Genomic DNA, 22404 nt, shown 5'->3' on the forward strand with positions numbered 1-22404 from the left:
GTATGACTGACAAATATTAATTAAAAAAAGAACTTAACTTTTGTCCATTTTCTTAGTTTGAATACTGGAAAGAGCTTAGAAGATAAAATTTGACCGACGAGACATTTATTCAAAAAGAAGTATGAAGTTTGAAAAGAATAAATATTCATTGAATGGTTATTAAATGAAAATTAGAAATCATCAATTATTCAATGTAAATCAGTAAATGGGAACTCAAATCTTTAAAGTAAAAGCTTTGAGAGTTGAGGCAGCCGTGGAAATGGGTTAGTTTCACACTTCAGCAGAGGCCACGGATTTTGTGAGGAAGATAGCTGCAGAAGCATATTGTTATTTGTGAAAACTCTGCCATTGTTTCAAGCATACATGCGTACGGGAATCTTATTTTGAGTTGGAAGGAAACTTTACAAAGACAAAAAGACAAAGAGACAATGCGTGACCACTCCCCTTGTGACTAGATGACAAACCTTTTAGTTAGTGGTGATAGTTATATCTAGAGGGTATTATATTCGAGTCGCAGGATAAGTACCTACTATATTTGTGTAATTATCTTGGTCTATTATACTTGTAGGTTGTTCTATGGTCATAAGGATTAAGAAGACTTTAATATAGGCTTAGATACTTTCTATACCCAAAAAAAAAAAAAATAAAAAAAAAAAAATAAAAAAGGAGACTATGCGTGTTGAAACAGATCGGCTGTATGCTGATTTTGGTTTTCTTTAGTCAATGATTATGACGTAACAGCCCCCAACAGGAGAAATGAAGACGTATGCATCTGTACACCTTTAGGCTTAGTGGATTGAGATCTTGGTATGATGATGCATAGATTTTGTCCACAGCCGAAATATTATTCCATTATATATTTATATTAAACCTATTTTTCAACTTTTTCAAAAGGAAGTGGAGCCTAATTAACAGCATAATGTCATCTGCATATTCTCTCTTATCTATTCCAAAATTTTCTGTTGCACAGGCACTGATGAAATTATATTAATATGATGCAGAGGTCGTTTATCCATTTGGATCAGAATGTTGAAAAAGTATATGGAAAATAGTAGGTCAAGTTTATCTTGTTATAATTCAAAGCTTAAAGAGGTCCTCCTTTATTTAATACTGCTATGAAAGAAGTATGTTAAGTCTTTATCACCCAGATCCAGTCCATATGTTTTATCTTATTCTAATCTCATATTCTTTTTTTTTTTTTTTTTTCGATAACCTGAGTGTTCGAGCCAATTTGTATGTACCTTAACTAATCATTGGGATCCATTGAACACCATACAAACCCAAATAATAAGGTAAATCACAATGTGGTCGGTGGCCCCAAGGTTCCAATATAGAAATTCAATAAAGAGAACAAACCTCCTCGACCGTTAGACCAATCCCTTGAGGTTAAATTCGTTTCTTTCTTTTTCTCTGTTTTTCTTCTTTGTTTTCACGCAGTATATTCTTTTATTCTTCCTTCTATCATTCTATGTTACTTGCGGCTCTTAAGGAAAAGCCTTTTACATTAGGGCTTTTATCCATGATTCCATTCCTTGGCCGCCACAAAGCAAGTTTGGAATCAGTTTGCATAGAGTAAACAACTTTTCCCAGTCCAGGTTTGGCCTAATGACCCTTTTTCACCCAAAAAGTTTTAAAATACAATTTTTTACCCACAACACAAATCTGTTAGTAATTTTCGTTATGAAGAAGGGCAAATTGATCAAACATCCATTATAAGTAAGGGCAGAATAGTCTCTTCATGTCTTCTCCTTCTCTCCTTCGCCACCTCCCTTCTCCTTTTCTCCTTCGCTACCGCAGATGGAGAAAAGGGTCTGAAACTGGATCTTACCCTCAAAGCCAAACTCTATTTCCTTGCAATCTATATCAAATTGGAACTCATCATCTCACATATCTACCTTGGGTGAAAACACTTCTCTCTCAATTGCCTTGCTTCGATTCAAATAATCTCCAGTTCACTGGGTTCCTCTTCCCTAGCACGAAATTCCCTACTCATCACCAATTTCAGCAAGACAGAGACCAAATTCAGCAACTTCCTTTATGAAAATTGTGCAGAGAACCAACACCTACGGACAAGCCTCTCGGGTCATAGGGAGCTCCCTTTGCAGCGTTTCAGAGTCACGAACAGGATCAAGTTTTCTAATGTAATCAAGTTCATCATCTCAAAATGGAATCGAAGCCTGAGGCCAATAGATCCACTCAAAATAGTGATCCTCCAAAGTTTCTGGCAAGCTTAGGCAATGGTCAATTGGAATGAGCTTCACCTGACCAAAGTTCCCAACACTATCAAGCTTCCTCACTAAAAGGTCTCCTGCATGTCTATCAGTGTTAAAAATTCTAACATCTAATATCCCTATGCGGTGCACCACAGAATCTAGGAAGCTTGATGTCCCATGATCACTTGCATCAAAATTATGCTTTATGAGCTACTGGAAATATGCAATCTTACTAACCAGAATCTTTTAGTGAGCCTTGTTCCTATTTACCCCATCATTAACGTTGAAGATTGAGTGTGTGATCTTCACCAGGGCAGTAAGGCACATTTGCAAAGTGATCATAATCAAATAGGTCGGGGGCAGGAAATGGTGGGATGGTTGTTAGCGATGGCGGGTGGCCTTCTCAATTGAAACACCAACTCAAAAACAAATCACCCTCCAAAAATCTATCAAAACTCTAGTCAATCTTGCGAAATCTGTGGCAATGGAAAGGTTTGCAAGTGGGAGTGAAGTCGGCAACAAGAGCAGGTGGTGAGGCGGCTAGTGGTGGCGAGCTGGCAGGTGGAGGGACAGGGGTGGAGGATTTTGGCGTCAGAGGAGTGGGGAAGAAAAGAGAGGAAGAAGAAAGGATATTTTTGACTTTATAATGAATATATACTGTATTTAATGGAAATTACTAACGGAATATAATATTGGGTAGTAAAATTGTGTTTTAAAATTTTTTGGGTAGGAAAGTGTCATTAACCCAAACCTTGGGTGGGAAAAAGTCGTTTACTCATTTGCATAAGCAGGCGGCTGCCACTGCCAGCTGCATTTCATTTCTTTAATTTAAGCCAGCTATGTGCAGGCCCAACCAAAATATCCCCCGGCCCTTAGATATCTGGTCGATGATTGTTATATTTAGAATCTTCTGTCTGCTTATTGATTTTTTTTTTTCCTCTATTTTGTTTTCTACTGTACAAATAATTATATAGGTGGTTCATTAGTTGATTAATAATGATAATTATGTTAGAATGTAAAAATACTAGAGGGAAAATAGTTCGTTAATTTTTGTTGAAATGTGAAGCCACATTTTTTTTGTTAACTAAGGTGTCCAGGCGTGCACCTTGACGAATCTTCAGAGAAAATTGTTCCACAGCAACCTACTGTTACGACTCTCCAAGTAAATCATAGGAAAATATACTACTTTTACGTTCAGTGAGGAATCGAACCTAGGACTATGAGTTAAAGCTATGCACAATCACCTTGATTCACCCTTACCCTTAGGCTACCTATGGGTGGGTAATGTGAAGCCACTTTCACATGGTTTGCAGCCAATTAGCTCACAAACTTTGACAAATGAGTTTACTAACATGCATGGTAATTATTTTTTGGGTAAGAAATGGTGGGCTAGGTAACTTCAGGGTGACAAGAGATTATGAGAAAAATATGTGAATGCATTAAATGGTTACAATACTCTCCCAAAGTGTCTTTCCTCATTGTGAGAAAAGTGTTTTTGTGCTTTCCTATTCATTAGAGAGAGATTTTGCACATCTTACTTATGGTCTTAATAAAATCCTCATAGTCTTTACCTATGTAATGTTGTGCTGCCTTTGGAGAAACCATGGTATTTATAGGGAACCATGGCCTCCAAATCAAAAGCAAATTTACCACATTCACATTGTCGAGTTCGAACATTGCAGCCATTTAATGCCTATGTATACTTTTGGTCATAATCTCTTGCCACCCCTAAATTACCTAACCCACCATTTCTTATTCAAAATTAATTACCATGTATGTGTGCTTATAATTAAACTCATATGTCAAAGTATGTGAGCTAACTGCATTTAAACCATGTGAAAGTGGCTTCATATTTTAACATAGAAACCTCTCGAAATTATGCATGAAAGAAATCAGTGAGTTCGATCTGGATCACCCATATGTTGTGANTCTCAATCGGATCTTGGATGAGAGAGTTATGCCCAGATTATGAAATGACGTCAAAACTGTCCAAATTCACTTAATTAATTCCGTTTTGCAATTAATGCCTCCATTTGCATCCTAAATCAAAATAGAATAATAATGAGTATATTTAGGCAGCAAATAAGTATAAAAGACTAGACATTAAGGGGGTTAAATATGATAGTTTGCATTCTCATCAGCAACCTACCGCCGCAACTCCCCAGGTAAATCACAGGAAAAGATACAACTTTTGCGACTAGCGAGGAATTGAACCTAGGACTGTGGGTTGAAGCTCTGCACAACCACCTTGATTCACTCTTACCATTAGGCTACCCATGGATGGGTAATGTGAAGCCACTTTCACATGGTTTGCAGGCAATTAGCTCACAAACTTTGACAAATGAGTTTGCTAACATGCATGGTAATTATTTTTGAGTAAGAAATGGTGGGCTAGTAACTTAAGGGTGACAAGAGATTATGACAAAAATATGTGAATGCATTAAATGGTTACAATACTCTCCCAAAGTGTCTTTCCTCATTGTGAGAAAAAGTGTTTTTGTGCTTTCCTATTTGTTAAGTAAAGCTTCAATACGTTGACGTTTTAATAAGGTAGTAAGTGACAGATCTTAGCCATTAATCTCAGCCTAATCTAACGGTGGAAATCAGCCCAAATGGTCAACATATTTAAAGCTGAAATTTACTGCAGAAACAGATCAAAAACAGATTGAAAAACTCACTCTCTCTCTCGTGTTTTCGTCAAGTGCTGGGTGCTTAGTTTGTTTCCTTCAAGTTGTAATCAGGTCACATTTTTTCTTTAGAATTGTGGGTAGAAGAAGCTGTGTATTCTTCTGGTTTAGATGCTTGTTTAAGTTGTCTTGGTTGTGTTGATTACGGGTAGATTGAGGGGAAGTGTGAGAGGAGAGATTTGGGGGTTATTAAGATTTCTTGTTATAATCTGTAACGAATTCAATCCTTATAGTGCAGAGAGTCTCAAATTACTTTGAGCTCAACGTGGATGTAGTTTATTCCATTGGAATAAACGAACCACGGTAAAATTGGCTGTGTTCTTGATTCTTGATTCTTTATTGTTTGTGTTGTTTCTTGAGTGTTTGCTGGTTGTGTTTGATAGAGGAACAGGTTAGGTTGAGTTTGATTGGTTCTTAACACTATTCATTAGAGAGAGGTTTTGTATATCTTATTTATGGTCTTAATAAAATCCTTATAGTCTTTACCCATGTAATGTTGTGCTGCCTTTGGAGAAATGAACCATGGTATTTATAGGGAACCATGGCCCCCGAATCAAAAGCAAATTTACTACATTCACATTGTCGAGTTCGAACATTGCAGCCATTTAATGCCTATGTATACTTTTGGTCCTAGTCTCTTGCCACCCCTAAATTATCTAACCCAGCATTTCTTATTCAAAATTATTGCCATGTATGTGTGCTTATAAACTCATATGTCAAAGTATGTGAGCTAACTGCATTTAAACCATGTGAAAGTGGCTTCATATTTTAACATAGAAACCTCTCGAAATTATGCATGAAAGAAATCAGTGAGTTCGATCTGGATCACCCATATGTTGTGAGTATATTTTATAATATTCTGATTCATTTGCATATTCCTTGAAGCTCAGAAGAGTTTTCTAGATTTTAAGCACTCTGAAGTTTCCCTTTAATTCATGATGGGTTGCAGGAAAGACATGATTATTGGACTAAATGGTAATAGACAAAAAGTTCATTTTCGTCTAAATCAGGATGTGAAATGTAAACACTATTTGATAAGATCATTTTCTAACCCATTTGATATTGGGAAGTGAAAAGGCTCCAAGAGTTTTAAAAGAAAAGATGTGGAGTACAGTAGCACTCTACCTAAGTGTTGATATATAAACAACTTCAATTATTACATTTCTAATGTGATATAAAAACGTTAGGTGAGATGCCCAAAGATAAGGTAAATTATTAAATAATTAAGGTAAACAACTTGAGTTTTTAATTAAAAGATTTTAACTATAAATCCTGAGAAGTCATATGAAAACGTAAAATTAAAAAGTTGCTACTATATATATGAAAATTAACATTATTATAACAAGATTTTTGTTCAAAATCATGCTCATAATTACAAAGTACAAGCTATTTTTTTCATTAATTACAACATTAAACCTTAACTATCTTTAGGTGACGGAGTGATTTGATAAAGACTCTTGAGTGTATTATTCAAAAGATCCTGAGTTTAAGTCTCATCTCAGTTGTTAATAAGAGTAGTCACTAGAACTTTTACCCGATCGATAGTTCCAGGATCTCCAAGGATTAGTTGAGGTGCCCGTAAATTGGCTCAAACACCTCCAATCATTATAAAAGAAAAAAAAAATTTAAACCTTCGACATGACTAATTTGAATCAATAACATAGTGCCATTTAATCACAAAATCAAACTATCTCAGCATTTCAATGGAAGAGGTGGAATGCTCTGTTCATGCCTGAAGAAGTTGTCTGGATCAACTTTGGTCTTCACTCTTACCAATCTCTTTTAAAGTTACCTTTGAAATACTTCTCACCCCACACTCCAGCTTCAATGAAACTTGTATTACTCTTCTTGTTCACACCCAAATCAAAATCCCTGCAATTGACATATGCAGCCCTGGGAGACTTTGAAACATAAGGAGTCATGTAATTGTATAGCCTCCTAATCCACTCAATGTGCTTTGTGGCATTCTTAACGTCTCCATCTCTCCAGCCAGCCACATACCCGATTTCAAATATGTTTCCTTTTCTGTGAGGGAAAAGAGTTTGTGATTCTGAAATCCTGCTCATTTCTCCACCATACGGAAGCCATACCATTGATGGATTGTCTTCTTGCAATAACATTTTCCATATCCCCTCAAGAACTGTTTCAGGAATGGGTTCCTCAACAAAGTCTGATTTGGCTTTGAAAGAGTTCTTGAATCCATTTTGTCGTTGAAGTAGAACTTCGGGAGGAGAGTTACTTGGAAAAAAGGCATAAGTAACCACAGACAGGATCCAGGTTGTTTCATTGCAATCTTTTCGCGCCAAACCCAGCTCAGGGAATCTCTCTTTCATTATTTGAAGAAGACTATCAGCATCACCAAGATGTAGTGCACTGTATGTGGTTAACACAGTTCTCTCGCCATTTTGGCCACCAGTGGCCAATTGTATGAGAACTCTAAGAAAGAGATCCTCATCAAGCGAATGCGCAACCTGTTGCCATTTATGGAGGATCTTTGTGGCACCTTGTTCCAGGGTCCTTGAAACTGTAAAAATTGTCAGAGTTGGAGGCACTGGAACCAATTTTATCTTGCATGAAAGAATAATTCCAAAGCTTCCTCCTCCACCTCCTCTTATAGCCCAAAATAGATCTTCGCCCATGGCTGCTCGATCAAGAACTCTGCCTCTAGCGTCAACAATTTTAGCATCAAGGACGTTGTCAACACCAAGACCATATTTTCTCATCAAGAAACCATAAGCACCTCCTGTGATGTGCCCACCAATGCCTAAGCTTGGGCAACCACCAGCAGGGAAAGCATGAATATCGCTTTTCTCCGCAATTCTGTAGTAGACTTCACCAAGTGTTGCACCAGCCTGAACCCAGGCACTGTCATCATCAATATCTATGATTATAGATCGAATCTTGGCAAGGTCTACTACAATGAAAGTTTTTTCAATTTCTGACGCATAAGAGATTCCCTCAAAATCATGACCTCCGCTTCGGACTCTGACAGGAATGCCGAGGTCTTTGGAGCAAATAATGGCTGCTTGGACATGGGATTCATGCAGAGGCGTGAAGATAATCGCGGGCTTTGGTACTGAAGGCCCTGCAAACCTGAGGTNTTTGATGTACATATTGTTTAGGATGGTAAAATTGATTTTAAAAATTTTGCAGGTAAGGGACATTTATGATGGTGGGGATTATCTTGTTCTTGTCACAACTGACAGACAAAGTGCTTTTGATAGAATTCTTGCTTCTATTCCTTTCAAAGGCCAGGTTAGTATAATTATTTAGTATAATTCTTATCTCTCTCTCTCTCTTTTTTCATAGAGAAAACGGATTTACCCTAAATATTGTTGAAAGAGGTAGCATTTAGAAGCATGGTGAAAATTTTGCAGCTTGGTGAGTAAGTAGATGATTGAAGGTAATGCAGATTAGTTATGTGACCGAAAATGTATGGCGTTTTGAATTTCAGGTTCTTAATGAGACAAGTTTGTGGTGGTTTGATCGAACAAGACACATAACTCCAAATGCAGTCGTGTCATCTCCTGATAAAAATGTTACAATTGCAAAGAAGTGTTCAGTTTTCCCTGTTGAATTTGTTGGTGAGTAACAAATGGTGTTGTCCCTTGGCTGGAATTTTTGCTTGTGCAGGCTGTAACTTCTTGTTTCTCCTTTTCTGTGGAAATTGGGAGGAAATAGCTTTTTATATAAGGTTTCTGTTCTTGAATTGCTCTAAATATTGTTTAGGGCTGGATGAATAGAGAATATAGATTTCTTGGTATTTTGTTGTTTTTGTTATTATTCAAACACTGTGATTTAGATCAACGTGTGTGTGCATACTGATGGAGGGGGACATAATTTCTCTTTCTGGTCAGCATGTTGCAGGGATGAATTTTCTTATTTTAACCTTTTGAAGCTGTCTGTTTTATTTTGAAGAGGTTTCGGATCCCTAAATTTGTCTATATATGTTGCTATTATGTAGTTAGAGGTTTTGTGACTGGAAGTACTGATACATCACTGTGGACGGTCTACCACAAAGGCGTCCGGGATTATTGTGGCAATGCTCTCCCAGATGGTGCAATTATCATACAATCAATCATTCTGTTTCCGTGTTAAATTTTCTCTATTTGACGGCCTATCATTTTGCTGTAGGCTTGGTAAAAAACCAAAAACTTCCTGCAAATATACTCACACCAACAACTAAGGCTGAAGATCACGATGCACCTGTAACTCCAGCAGAGGTTTGATCACATACACATGCTTTAAAATTTTATTAGGAATTCCTATTTCAGTATAATGTTTGTTTGTTTTTCTCTTTTTATTTATCTTATGTTTGTGGAAGCTAATCCCTATTGATTGGAATTGTTTTGGTCTCCTTTCATGAGTGGTCACGTTATGCATTTTCTTTGCAGATAATTCGACTTGGACTGATGACTGAAGCTGAGTTTGATGAAGCAAGTAGGAAAGCATTAAGCTTATTTGAGTACGGACAGGTGACTCCATAGCCCTTGCTTAACTTTTGTGGTCATGAGTTGGTTGAGATGTGATGATTCAGAATCTTTTACTACATTAGTCAATGAATCAGGTTTTATAAACAGATCTAGCTATACTAGAAGATAATTTCCTCTCAAGTCCAGTATTGCTTATATTTCTTTTTGTATTTTTCACTTAATGGTATAGGCTGCTTGGTAATTTATTTTTTATGTTTGCTTCTAACGTTAATGTCTTTGAGATTGCAGCGTGTCGCTTTAGAGCATGGCCTGATATTAGTAGACACAAAATATGAATTTGGAAAGGGCTGTGATGGTTCAATTCTTTTGATTGATGAGGTTAGAAATCAGCGTCACCGAAACATTCATTACTCTCTCTCTCTCTCTAACCCACATCAACTTGCACAAGTATACTAATATTATTCTGACAAGTTTCTGTAATTCTAGGTGCATACACCTGACTCAAGCAGGTACTGGATTGCTCATTCTTATGAAGAGCGTTTTCAGAATGGTCTTGAACCTGAAAACGTTGATAAGGTATGTATTTCTTTTTTTGATGTTTGCTTGTTATCTCTCCAGTATGTATATGTGTTTTGATGTTGGCAAAGGCGTTACTAGCAACCTCATTTTTGTGTGCGGTAAGTTTTAGCAATTGCATGGGTATGTGAATTTGTTATGTTTTGTGTGCTTTCTCACTTTTCTGTACTTGGATTAACTGTTGTGTCATTCGATTTCAACAACTCTTGACATTAAAGTGTTTAAAACTTTTAGGAGTTTCTGAGATTGTGGTTCAGAGATCACTGCAATCCATATGAAGATGAGGTAATTCACATAAAATCCTTCAGTTATATATATTTGCTTAATTATTTTGTGCTTCTAGGAATATAGGCCAAACTCTTATTTTCTTATGCATTTCAGGTCCTCCCTGATGCTCCTCAAGAACTTATTTGCGAATTAGCTTGGCGGTTAGTGTTTTATGTCTTTTTGCATAGTAATGAGGTCACGTTATTAACATCAAAGGAATTAATCGAGCTAAGAAAGTCCTTTGGGTGATATTAGTAGCTCTGTGATGGACCAGCAATATGCATGGCCTTAATGGTCTTTCTCGAAATCTATACTTCATAATTTTGAATAATAATAATAATTATTCCTTATTCAATTCAGCTGCTATACTATAATGGAAATTCCTAATAAAACAAGATTTTTCTAGAATTTTGAATTTCTGATTAATTTAAACTATTTGGCTTTGTAATTGCTGTCAAATTTTGTCCGAATGAGATGATCATCATGTTTACCTCTGTGTTTTGTTTTTGAAATTTCTCTACCTTTGTGTTTTTAATACTAGTTATCTTTTATCATAAGTTTGAACTTATGTTAGTCTTTGATAACAGATACATATTTTTGTACGAGGCCATAACAAAATCAAGATTTGAGTTGCCATTGACTGAGGTAAGATTTAGCACTCAATTACCCTGTTATCTTGTGACATTTTAGTGAAAATATTAGTTTTCTTCATGCAGGAGCCTATACATGATCGTATCACGAGGAATGTTTCATTGGCATTATCAGCTCTGTGGTAACTTGAAACCTGTTGCTTTGAAGATGAAAATTATAGTGAGAAATTAATACACAATTATATGATAAGGCATTAGGTTTCTTGATGTACTTCGGTCAGTGATCTTGGGATTTTGTATTCAAGATAAGGTTTAATATCAAGAGGTTCTGATTGATATAAATGAGGTGGCGGGATAGGCCAAATTATTTTGGAGCCAACTCAGTAAATGTGTGTTGTGCTACACAAGTCTGATTTGGTCTGCTCGTTTATTTTGTATTGTTAGTTATGTTGACTCTTGTAGTCTGGAAATAATAGTTATCAAGAAATTTAATTTACCTATTTATTGTCCTGATGACTCTTGTAAACCAACCAGTACATTGTTTATGGTTTTGAGCTGTGGCAAATATTTAGTCCCAGCATTTGGACTATAACTTAGACAAGATGATGTATTCTGTAAAGTAATGCTATGTATAAATCTGGATCCAAATTGATATGGGTGTAAATGCGTATACGGTTTATGTTAGCACCATTTTGATTATAGAAAAATAGAGTGAGCTCAAAACTTTTCTATAATTAATGTAGTGTTAATGCATAAACATCAATATTAGTTGAGATCCAGGTTATGTGATTTTTGTAAGATGAGATAACTAGAATATTGGAAGGAAAGAAGGAAAAATGACAGGTTAAGAAATTGAACTTTAGCCATGCACATGGCTGTCCTAACTCCGGTCTAGTGACACTGCCTGGCATGGTTGTAAATCCATATTCGACTATTCGTTATCTGCTCGTTATCAGGATTTATTATTTTTGGACTTAGTGATTTAACAGAATCAGTGTGTTTCAAGTGAATTTAGGCGGCCTGATGTAGATGCGGGTTGACTAATCAAATTATCGTGTAAGACCAGACCATTCATCAAGTAAACAAGACATCTGCCATCTATTTAACCCGCTGCTTGGTGGAAAGCAAGAATCAAGAATGGCTGAAGTCTGAAGAAAGCGTGAAGTTGTTTGGGTATTGGGCAAGTTCTTTTGTAATTAGAGTTAAGTGGGCTCTGAAACTGAAGGGAATCCACTTCGAGTACGTTGAACAGGATCTCAAAAACAAGAGCCCCTTGCTATTGCAATACAACCCAGTTCTTAAAAAGGTACCAGTTCTTTTTACACAATGGTAGACCATTGGCGGAATCACTCCTCATCATGGAATATATTGATGAGATATGGAAACAGAATCCACTCCTCCCAGAAGATCCCTATGAAAGGGCCCAGGCAGGCTTTTGGGTCAAATTCTTCGACGAGAAGAGAAGAAGCAACCTTAGCTCTTTTAGCATATGTTCAAATAAGTTACAATAATACTAATCTCACTAATCCCATATGAGAGCTTGTGATTGACTTGGTTAGATGGGATCCATTATTAGAGAGACAGATCTCATGTAAATTGACGAATTGTGAACTGACATGTGACGTTAGTAAGAGAAGGTTAGTGAGAAGTGTTAGTGAGTGTAGTGTTACTCAGAGAGGAAGCCATTTTTCGGAGGTGAAACGATAGGCTTTTTTTTAGACATTGCTGTTGGCTGGATCGGTATCTGGGGTCGAACTGTTGAGGAAATTATTGGTGTGAACCTGTTTGATGCAGAGACCATGCCTTTGTTTACTGCTTGGTTGAACAAATTTCTTGAAGTCCCCATTATCAAAGAGTGCATACCATCTTGGATTGCTTGAGCACAACAAAGGCTTCCTCAAGAATCTGACAGCTACATCAACCTTAAGTCTTAAGAATCATTTGTGATAGCTCATGCTATGGGGTAACATATGGTTATAGTGATGTATTTTAAGCTACATATAAATCATAAATAATGCATTTGTATGCATATGATCTGTAATTTCTCTTAAAGACTATGTAATAATAGATACAGTATTAATGATGTTGTATTACAAATATTTTGCTAAATTAATCAGCACCAAGAGAAGCCGAAGCGATAGTGTTAAAAAAAAAAAAAAAAAAAAAAAAACTCTTTGGTTGAGTGTAACCATATGAGCGTAGGAATTAGGAAAGGGCTCAAGTTATATCCATCTGGCAGCACTATACAATCCGGAATACCAAAATTGAGGCTTTAAAAAAGAACAAACATACGTCAACCAAGGAAGCCATGACAATGGTATAGGAGCTTTCATGTTTTCCTTAGAGCTAAGTTTTCAGTATCAAAATCTAGAAACAGTTTTAACTTGTTTCCACCAATTGCTGTAGGAAGCCAATAGGACTCGGTTCACACTTTAGTTACGAGTTAAAGGCTTGAGTAAGGGTAGAAGTAACATTATCCATCTCAATGCCATCCTTCTCCATCATTTTAAGGATTTCAAAAGCAGGTTTCTGAGCACTAAGGTGCATTCTAAGCTATAATTAATACACTGGTAAACTTGCAAGGCCAAATTATTTTGGAGCCAACTCGGTAAATGTGTTGTGATATATATCTCTGAGTTTGTCTGCTTGTTTATTTTGTGGTGTGATTTCTGTGGAGTCTTTTGGTAGTGTGGAAATAATAGTTATCAAGAAAATTAATTTGCCTATTTATTGTCCTGGCTCTCGGCTATCCAGTACGATGTTTAGGGTTTTCAGCTGTGGCAATTATTTAGTCATAGCATTTGGACTAATTGATGTAGTCATAAAGAATGTTATGTGCATAAAGTTGGATTTTGACTTTGAATCCCAATTTATACGGGTGTAAGTAAGTACATATTAATAAAATAGAGGTAATTAATCACTTTCCTATAATTAATTAATGTGGCATTGACATATAATTGATATTTATGTTAAGTGATTTTTGTAAGATGAGATCAAATATTAGAAGGAGAAAAAGGAAAAATGACAAGTTAAGAAATTGAATTTAATGACACTCCTACGCACATGATTGGTGGTTGCAAATTTGGTATTCGCTTCCTTATTATAATTTTTTGTTTTTTGACATGAGAGTTAACAGGATCAAGAAGTAAATTTGGGAAGCCCTGATGTAAATGTGGGTTGACCATTCATCAAGTAAGACATCTGCCATATCTATTTAAGATCATACACCCCCGCTTGGTGGAAGGCAAGAATCAAGAATGGCTGAAGAAAGCGTGAAGTTGTTTGGGAATTGGGCAAGTCCTTCTACTCTAAGGGTTAAATGGGCTCTGAAACTGAAGGGAATCCAGTTCGAGTATGTTGAAGAGGATCTCTCAAACAAGAGTCCCTTGCTGTTGCGATACAACCCAGTTCACCAAAAGGTTCCAGTTCTTGTACACAACGGTAGACCGTTAGCGGAATCACTTCTCATCATTGAATATATTGATGAGATATGGAAACATAATCCTCTCCTCCCAGAAGATCCCTATGAAAGGGCCCAGGCACGCTTTTGGGCCAAATTCTTCGACGAGGAGGTAAAGAGAAGAGGTTACTTTAACTATTTTAGCATAGATTATGTTCAAATAACCTATACCACACGGATTACTAGACCTTAGAGATGTTATCAGAAAATCATGGAGTTTATGCATGTGGAAAACTATGATAGCCGACCTAAGCGAAACCAATCAACACAACGATCAGTCGAAAAAATGGTCAAAGCCCTCATTTTATCCCACACACACGTACACCCACACAGATTCTAACATCATCTAAAAGGGCTAGTGATGATTAAACAACCACATAAATAGAGAACATGAATATAAATGAAGAACATGTACATAAATGAAGAACAAGAACATAAATGAAGACATAAATATCAAACATGTTAAAGAATATAAATTAAAACATATATGAGATCTTTTGCTATCTATAACATTTTCAGAGTATTACAACACCCTTGAGGTTGAGGGAAACTTCGAAATATGAAAGAAACATAGAAGAAGTATAGCAAAGATGTGTAGAGAAAGTATGGAAGTGTAGAGAAAATATGGAAAAGAAGAGTAAGAGAAATAAACAAAAGTGTTTACAACCAAGTTCCTCCTCCTCGCGAGAAGGGAAAAGCCTTTATTTATAGATAAAATGGATACAACCACTCATAAAAGAGACATTAAATACAAGACTAACCTTTTTGACTTTTGGGTTTTTTTTTTCTTTTTTACATTAAGTAGCCTACAATTTTTGACCAAACATAATCTTACAATACTTGACTTTTTACAAAAGATACCGGAGATAGTACATTGAAAAGGCAAATTGCCATTTAGTCCACTCTTATTTTATATAAAGGACACAACTATATATTTTAGGACACACAGATCTTTAATCGTCTGACAAGTTGGTAACGTGCCACGAGTCTTCATCCTGGAAGTCGAGACAACCTATTGATTGAATCCAGTCAGCAGGGATTTGTCGGGGAGATGTATCTGGATAAGTATCCGAAGAAATGTCTGGAATCTGAGATGTTTGCTTTGCAGATGTACTGTGTGCATGCATGTATTGTTGTCGCCTGGATTTATGGAGATAGTAATTACGAGACTGCTGAAGCTCTTCTTCCTACACAGTATCTGGCTGTGAGTCCGGGTACCACCATTCTGGATAAGCTGAATCGGTATCGAATTGAGCATTGATGGAACGTATGCATGTATGTTTGGCTTGAAGTAATTTCTCAGTTTAGTCTAGAGGAAAGAGTTCCCACGGAGCATCATCGTGAAAGGATGGTCATAATGCATCTGGAATGATCTGATTTTTTTCAAAAAAGAGTTTTTGAATTAATCTAGTCTCAACAGGATGATCAAACATATTATGGACAAGGTCATATGGATAAGACCGATGAAATGTGACTTGATGCTAAGAAAAATATAGGCCGTCAGATCTGATAGAGTGATGTCTGTGAAAAAACATTATAGACCATGCCATTTTGGTAGACACAGGACCTTTGTATCGGGCAAGTTGGTGAGCAAACACAGATTTCCATTTGTCAAGGATTTTGAACCATCGGAGAAAAGTCATCAAAGAGCGTAATTCAGGGGTTAAGGTTGACTAGTATTGGGAAATTATTTTCAACATATGATGGATCGGGAATTGAATGACAATGTGGTATTGGTGTAACATATACCAAAAGAACCATAATAATTCTTCTGAAAATATGATATCAAGTCTTGGAGGTAAACAAAAGATTTTTGAAAAGGGGAAATCTGGATGGACCCCTAACATATCATACATGGATTGACCACATTTTTCAATGCATTGAAGTTGGTAAGAAAACATGAGGGTGGTAGCATTTTCATCAATGGTACGTGTTTGAACAAGGTCATCGAATTTAGGAGGTATGTCTGAAGTATGGTTTGATGAAGAGGATGATGAACAGGAACTGGACTAGGTTAATTATTGGAACATGAAACATGAAAGAGGTTTGGATCTAGCGTTCATGAAACCAACTTGTTTAGTTTTAGGTCTGGATAAATAATCTGCAATGGTGTTGGTGTGATCTTTGATATGCTGGACGGTGAAGGAATATTTACTGAACCATTCTTCCCAGCGAAGTAACTGCTGATGCGGAACCTTTTTCTTTTGGAAACGTAGCATTTGATCAAAAGACTTCATATCCGTTTCAACAAAGAAATGATGTCCAACAAGGTGGAATTCAAACCTTTCAATGGCATTTTTTACTGCTAATACTTCCTTGAAAGTAGAATGATAATGCTGTTGGTGTGGTTTGAATTGTCCACTCTGGTATCCGCACAAATGTCGTACCTTGTTCTTATCTTGTTCAAAAAGCACTGCATCCCAATGAGTGCCACTAGCATCCGTCTGAAGAATGCGTTTCCCCGAAGAAGGAATCTTAAACGGCTGTGGATGGAAGGATGTGCGCTTGAGACTTTGACTGCATTTGTTTGCTTTCAGACCACTCTGGAGGATTCTTCTAAGCATCGTGAAGGAGTAGTGAAACGAGAAATGTTGGGAAGAAACTGCGTATGTAATTGGCAATTCCAAGAATTGTGTATCTCTTCTTGGTTATGAGACATCTGGGAATTTTTGCAATCATTAGCAATATGAGGCTGAAGATCATACTTGCCATCAGCAATCACCATAACAGAAAATCAATCTTTGTTTGTCCTAACTGCATTTTCTTCTCAGAGAGATGATACCATAAGTGTGGGTATCAGCAAAGTCACGAAGAAGACGTATATGAGATTCCTCATCTTTGAAAAGAGAAGGATATCATCGATATAAATGAGACATGATGCAGAAGGGGAGCAAAAATCTTCGTCATGACTTTTTGAAAAAGTGAAGCAGCGACTTTAAGTCCAAAAGGCATGATGTCCACTAGTAGTGTTGATTGGGAATGCAGAAGCAGTCTTATGACAATCATCAGGTGAATTCCAAGTTGCAAATCCAATCTTGAGAGCAAATTTGGAAACATCTGCATTATGGAGATTTGCAAAAAGAACTGTCTGAAGGCAGAGGAAATATTATCACCGAAGAAAGAAATTCAAGGGGGATAATTGATCACAAGTCTGAGTTTTCTGGCCTGTTCTGCCGTTATTGACATAAAAAGCTCACATGCCCATTGAGAGTCGTGGGTTCAATCAATCCTTGAGAAAAAAGCTAGTACATTCTTGTTGGGCAAGACTGAGAGTTCTATGATGAAGTGCTGCCGGAATGACTAGTTTAGTGGGATTGATATCTTCGCTCTTGATGAATGGAAGACGGATAAAGAAATCCAATTCTTCATAATGGATGAGCATTAGTGAGAAAATCAGCATGAGATCTGCGTAATAGCGGGAAATAAGCTGGGTCTTGATCTGCTCAATAGGATTGCCTTCAATCTGGATAAATTAGGCTATGTGGTCCAGGTTGGAAAAACATCTTGTACCAAAACCATCAGGGAGGATTCTAAGTTATTGAGTTTAGAATAAACATCAAAACCTAGAACCATATCTTTGCCAAGTAGTCAAACCAAGAACTTTATGAAAAATGAAACAGCCTGGGAAAATTTGGAATTAATGGTTTGCTGATCAGATGAGTAGTGAAAGTCTCACTATTAGCTGTGTAGAAATCCTGATGAGGTTTCCACTGAGAGGCTGGAGAATCTTAGGGTTGATAATGGTGAGTAACACTGTATCAAAAATGCTATGACTGAAATGGGCTTGGAGTATTTGGTGGGAAGATTGAACTTTTGCGTGGTATGTGACAAGAGAAGGCTAATGATAGAAGGGATTGTGGTGCTTGCTGGTATGGTAGAAATAGTGCCAATAATTAATCAGAGTACTTAGTATCAGTGGTTGCAAAATGGAAAATAGTGTCTGAAGTGGGTTCGTATCTATGGAAAACCAACTTTCAACATCATCATCAGAAAAATCGATATCTGTGAGCTGAGAAAGTTGTTGCATATTTGATGACTGTTGGGCTTGTTTGGACAATTTTTAGCAAAATGACCCAGGCGGTTGCACAAATAACACCGATTAGCGTTTGCCTTTGCGTTTCCTTTTTCGAAGAAACTTGCGGTTCTTGAAACAACAAAATTTGCTCGGCCGGAGCATTAGGTGGAGAAAACTTGATGCGCCTAGAATGAAAATTCTTCAGGTAGGACAAAGAACATGAGCGATTTAATTTGCATTGATCTGCAAGTTGGTGTTGACAAACCTTTGTCAGCTGTTTAGAACGCTTCATATAATCGTCAAAAAATGTTTTTGAGAACAAAGCTTTTCAGAGCAAGAATAACAATAGTAAATTTCCCAAGAGAAGTGGATCCAAGTTGTTTATTCTGGGACGCATAAGCTTGGTTGCTTCATGACTTAGGGATTGGATTGATGCCAAAAAGGCTTGCTTCATATTATGATCATCATACCCTAAGTATATGATATCGTTTGACCATTTCTTTGTAATGCCTGTCAAGATCTTTCTTTTTTAGAGAACAGCATCGCATCTTGAAATATTCTTCTCTGACTTGGTTCTCATAAAGGTGAGGTAATCCAAAAAATTCATCATACAGGAGATACAGGGCTTGGTTGATATCTGGCATTTGGATGAACAAATTTTGTCTATACTCCTGAAGACTTATCCACCAATCATGGAGAATGCCACCAAATCTAGCTGTAAACTGCATAAGGACAGTGGAGACTTGGGCATTAGGTTTCAGCATCTCAGCCTGTAATCAGGCCTGAAATTCATACATTCGAGTTCTCCATTTGCGTGGAGGAAGATCATCGATGGTAAAAGTATGGAGCTTTGCTGAGGCTATAAAAGAGTCACGTTCAGCCGGAGTATGACGCAATTGTCGATACATAGGCGGAGAGTCTGGAATGGAATCATCAACTTCACGCATCTCATCATCGACCTCAGAAACAACAGTTGGTCTGGACGATTCAGGTTGATGGGTCATCAGTTGGGGATAAACATGTGGTTGTTGATCAGAAGTATCACTGTCAGAGTCAAAGTCACTGTCAAATGATTCATTAGTCGAAGGTATATCGGCTTCTGATTCTGTTTGGAAGGTAGATAGAGAATCTTGAGAAAGACCCGAGGCGGCAAGACGTTGCCTTTCTACCATGTCTCGCAAGAAAGAGCTCATAAAATTGGAAGAGACGGGATTTTTTGAAGAGTCAGGATTAGCAGAAGGTTGGCGGTCTTCCATCATCATTATGTGCATTGGAGCCTTATCCTTAGATAAAGGACGATGAGGCTTAGGAGATGGAGGATCTGAGTGACTGGAAGAGAAAGAGTTAGGAATATCAGCGGATAGGGTCCGCGGTCTAGTAGAATACTTTTCTCGCTTCTTTTGGTCTCGTTCCAACTTGATCTTTTCATCACGTTCTTTACGGAGCTTGGCATATAACTGTTCAGTATTGCCAAAAGCTTGAACAGCACCAGAAGGTATATGAGGTGAGACCAACAGTTGGCTAATTTTTGGGAAAGGGGAAAAAGAGGGTTGTGGCCATGCTGTTGTGGAATCAAAAGGGTTTGGTACCAATGACATTTCAGGGAAAGTCTGTGGTTGTCTGAGTTTTTGCTTAAGATATTCCTGCTGAAGCGATGCCATTTGGGTTTTTAATGACTTCATTTCTGCTTCCTTCTGAAGAAACTGAGCTGAATAGCCATGAGAGCTGCTGACAATGTGCATTAATTCCTGATGGAGCTGATCAATCCGGTTTTGAAAATCAGCAAAGTTTGGTTCTAAGACTAAGAGTCCACCTGATGAGCTACTAAATCCAGTTTTTGTTCAAGTCTGGTCATGGTTTTGTTTTGGGCTAAAGCATTTTCAGTCTGCCAATTGAGAACTGCTTCAGCTTGGGAGAGTTTGGGTGTGGATCCATCAGGCTGTATAACTTTAGAAGGAACCACTTTTGGTTGTTGAGTGGCAGTTTCTTGAAGAGAAGGAAAATCTGTGTCATAATTGAAATGTTGTCCTGTCTTTGTGGGCTCAGGGGATTGGATCATTATGACGGACTGAACAGGTGGAGTATGAGCAAGGGGTGAATGGGTTGGTTTATTTTCTTTGGCAATCCACCGCAGAGACTGTTGATAACATGGTAAAGGCTGTTTGAAGTAAGGGGATTTGGTAGGTTTGGATAGTTTTAAAGGTGGTTTGGGTTGAGGTTTCGGAGGGATGTCCCATGAGGGATTACTAGATGGTGAATCTTTTCTGGCTGGTGGAGAATATTTGACATAATAGTCAAATTTACTAGATGGTTGACCAAGAAGACCAACTTCAGGATCATGTTCTTCAAATCGGGAACGAAGATCTGTCTGACTGCAGTGAGCTTTCTTCTTTTTCTGGTTGGAATAGTTTCATCTTGGAAGATAATGCTCATCGATTTCCCAAATAGGATCATCACGACATTCCGTGCATTGGCAGTCAAGATCAAATGGAGTGTGACCAGTGACTGGATCATATTGATGATAGACAGGAGCACCAGATTGTCGAAAAGAATGAATGGAAAGTCCAGGTTCCTGTACTGCAGTAGTGGGCATGACCAGAGTAATCATGAATTGAGTTTGTCTAAAACTCAAAGGTGGAGCACTGGGAGTTGCTGGAGACTTAAATCTGATAGTTGTTGTCCCGTCACTGTTATGATGCATGGTAGATTCTGTAGAAACCACCTGAGTATCTTTTTTGTAAAGAGACTCGTAACTCGTCACCCAAGAGTCGGGTAACAATTTAATCAAATCATCTCTGAAAATTTGCCTGGGAATATTGATGCAATGAGGAGTATTCTGAGAGTCAACAGTAAGGAACAGTGCATCAGTAGTCGTAGGGATAGCGAGATCAAGAGCATGGTCTTGGATTCGCCACACCATTTGATAATGCAAAGTAGCTGCAATACTTCCTGGATTTAAATCTGCACCAACGATCTGTAATTGAACTTTAAGAGCCTTAGAGCAATGAACATCAGAGAGGGACATGTTGAAATTAGGAAACAGTGTCATAATGATTGTCCCAGCATTCAAAGTTGTCTGTGCTGTCCCTATACAAGCATGTTGATATTGGACAAATCTGGTGTCCAATCAAGCAATGCGAACAGAGACTGGGAGTCCTTTTCTACCATGATAAGATAGGGCGAGCCGGATAGCAAAAGTGCACATGAGAGTATCCTTCACGGATCCATTGAGTAATGGATTCTTGAGGGATTTCCAAAGTAACATATTGTTCTTGGGATGTGGCTGGAATTTGACACTTGTCAAAAGTACTAGTCTGGACATACTCTTTGACTGGCTTTTTGGAAGGACGTACAAGAGTTTTAAAGGTTTTAGACAGAGAAGACGAGGACTTGGAAAAGGCTGTATAAGGATTTACAATAGGAGGGATAGTGTCTTGGATTTTTTGATTTTCTGGGATATAAGATATTTCATACAAACTGTCTATCTTAGAAGAAGATCTAGATAAGCTAGTATTTATGGGAGCAGTAAACGTAGATAAAGTTGAAGAGGAGTCCATGTGCGTAAGTTCAACCTCTTAGATGTGTAATAACACCTCAAACGATAAAGATAGCGCAAGAACCAAATATTACATATAAACATAACTTAATAAACAGTGAAATAAAACATAACCAAAACTTAAAGGAGCCAATATCCGAGGGGAGGTAATCCTCCGCACACGCAGAAATTGGAACTGATAAGTAGCTTAAAGAAGCCAATATCCGAGGGGAAACTGAAGTAGAATTAGATTGTTATTATGAGGATGAGATTTAAAAATTAACAAAAACACTCCTTAAATTTATTAATTTAACTAAACACTCCCTATAATAAAATATTAAAAATTAACAAAAACATCTCCATTCACCCATTAAATACCGTTAGCCGGCTACCACCGCTAGAGGGTGTTTTTGTTAATTTTCAATATTTTATTATAAAGGGTGTTTAGCTAAATTAACAAACCTAGAGGATTGAATGGAATATGATTGATTTTGAGAATATGGAAACAAATATGTATTTTAGGTAGGATAAGAATAAAATTGGAAAACAAACGTAGCCATATTTTTAGCCAATTTGATTGCCACGGAGTTCTCCAATTCATTTGCAGTGTTGCCACTACTTTGCTTCT

The 22404-nt window shown here is 37.3% G+C and overlaps 2 protein-coding genes and 1 pseudogene across 2 annotated transcripts; 2 read left to right on the forward strand and 1 right to left on the reverse strand.

The window, feature by feature from the left end:
• Positions 1 to 6592: 6592 nt before the first annotated feature.
• Positions 6593 to 8013, reverse strand: LOC116109697 (annotated as a pseudogene).
• A 10-nt stretch (positions 8014 to 8023) lies between these two features.
• On the forward strand, positions 8024 to 11266 carry LOC116109698 (phosphoribosylaminoimidazole-succinocarboxamide synthase, chloroplastic-like). Its single transcript, XM_031395923.1, has 11 exons — positions 8024 to 8155; positions 8355 to 8484; positions 8865 to 8957; positions 9035 to 9123; positions 9295 to 9375; positions 9622 to 9711; positions 9820 to 9909; positions 10144 to 10194; positions 10291 to 10337; positions 10764 to 10821; positions 10893 to 11266. Exons 1-11 carry the CDS (start codon positions 8024 to 8026, stop codon positions 10950 to 10952), a joined length of 921 nt encoding a protein of 306 aa, XP_031251783.1. The 3' UTR covers positions 10953 to 11266.
• A 2757-nt stretch (positions 11267 to 14023) lies between these two features.
• On the forward strand, positions 14024 to 15487 carry LOC116109699 (glutathione transferase GST 23-like). Its single transcript, XM_031395924.1, has 2 exons — positions 14024 to 14338; positions 15335 to 15487. The coding sequence occupies exons 1-2, from the start codon at positions 14024 to 14026 to the stop codon at positions 15485 to 15487; spliced, it is 468 nt and encodes a 155-aa protein (XP_031251784.1).
• Positions 15488 to 22404: the final 6917 nt, after the last annotated feature.

Source organism: Pistacia vera, unplaced genomic scaffold (assembly GCF_008641045.1).
Source record: "Pistacia vera cultivar Batoury unplaced genomic scaffold, PisVer_v2 Contig588, whole genome shotgun sequence".
In the NCBI taxonomy this organism is placed as follows: domain Eukaryota; kingdom Viridiplantae; phylum Streptophyta; class Magnoliopsida; order Sapindales; family Anacardiaceae; genus Pistacia; species Pistacia vera.

Bases quoted from the DNA above. Each gene is read 5' to 3' on its own strand.
- LOC116109698 (XM_031395923.1), top strand. From the start codon at position 8,024: ATGGTAAAATTGATTTTAAAAATTTTGCAGGTAAGGGACATTTATGAT. The intron at 8,958-9,034 runs GTGCAATTATCA...ATTTTGCTGTAG, and splicing joins TGGCAATGCTCTCCCAGATG to GCTTGGTAAAAAACCAAAAA. The intron at 9,124-9,294 runs GTTTGATCACAT...TTTTCTTTGCAG, and splicing joins CACCTGTAACTCCAGCAGAG to ATAATTCGACTTGGACTGAT.
- LOC116109699 (XM_031395924.1), top strand. From the start codon at position 14,024: ATGGCTGAAGAAAGCGTGAAGTTGTTTGGGAATTGGGCAAGTCCTTCT. The intron at 14,339-15,334 runs GTAAAGAGAAGA...TTTGCTTTGCAG, and splicing joins CCAAATTCTTCGACGAGGAG to ATGTACTGTGTGCATGCATG.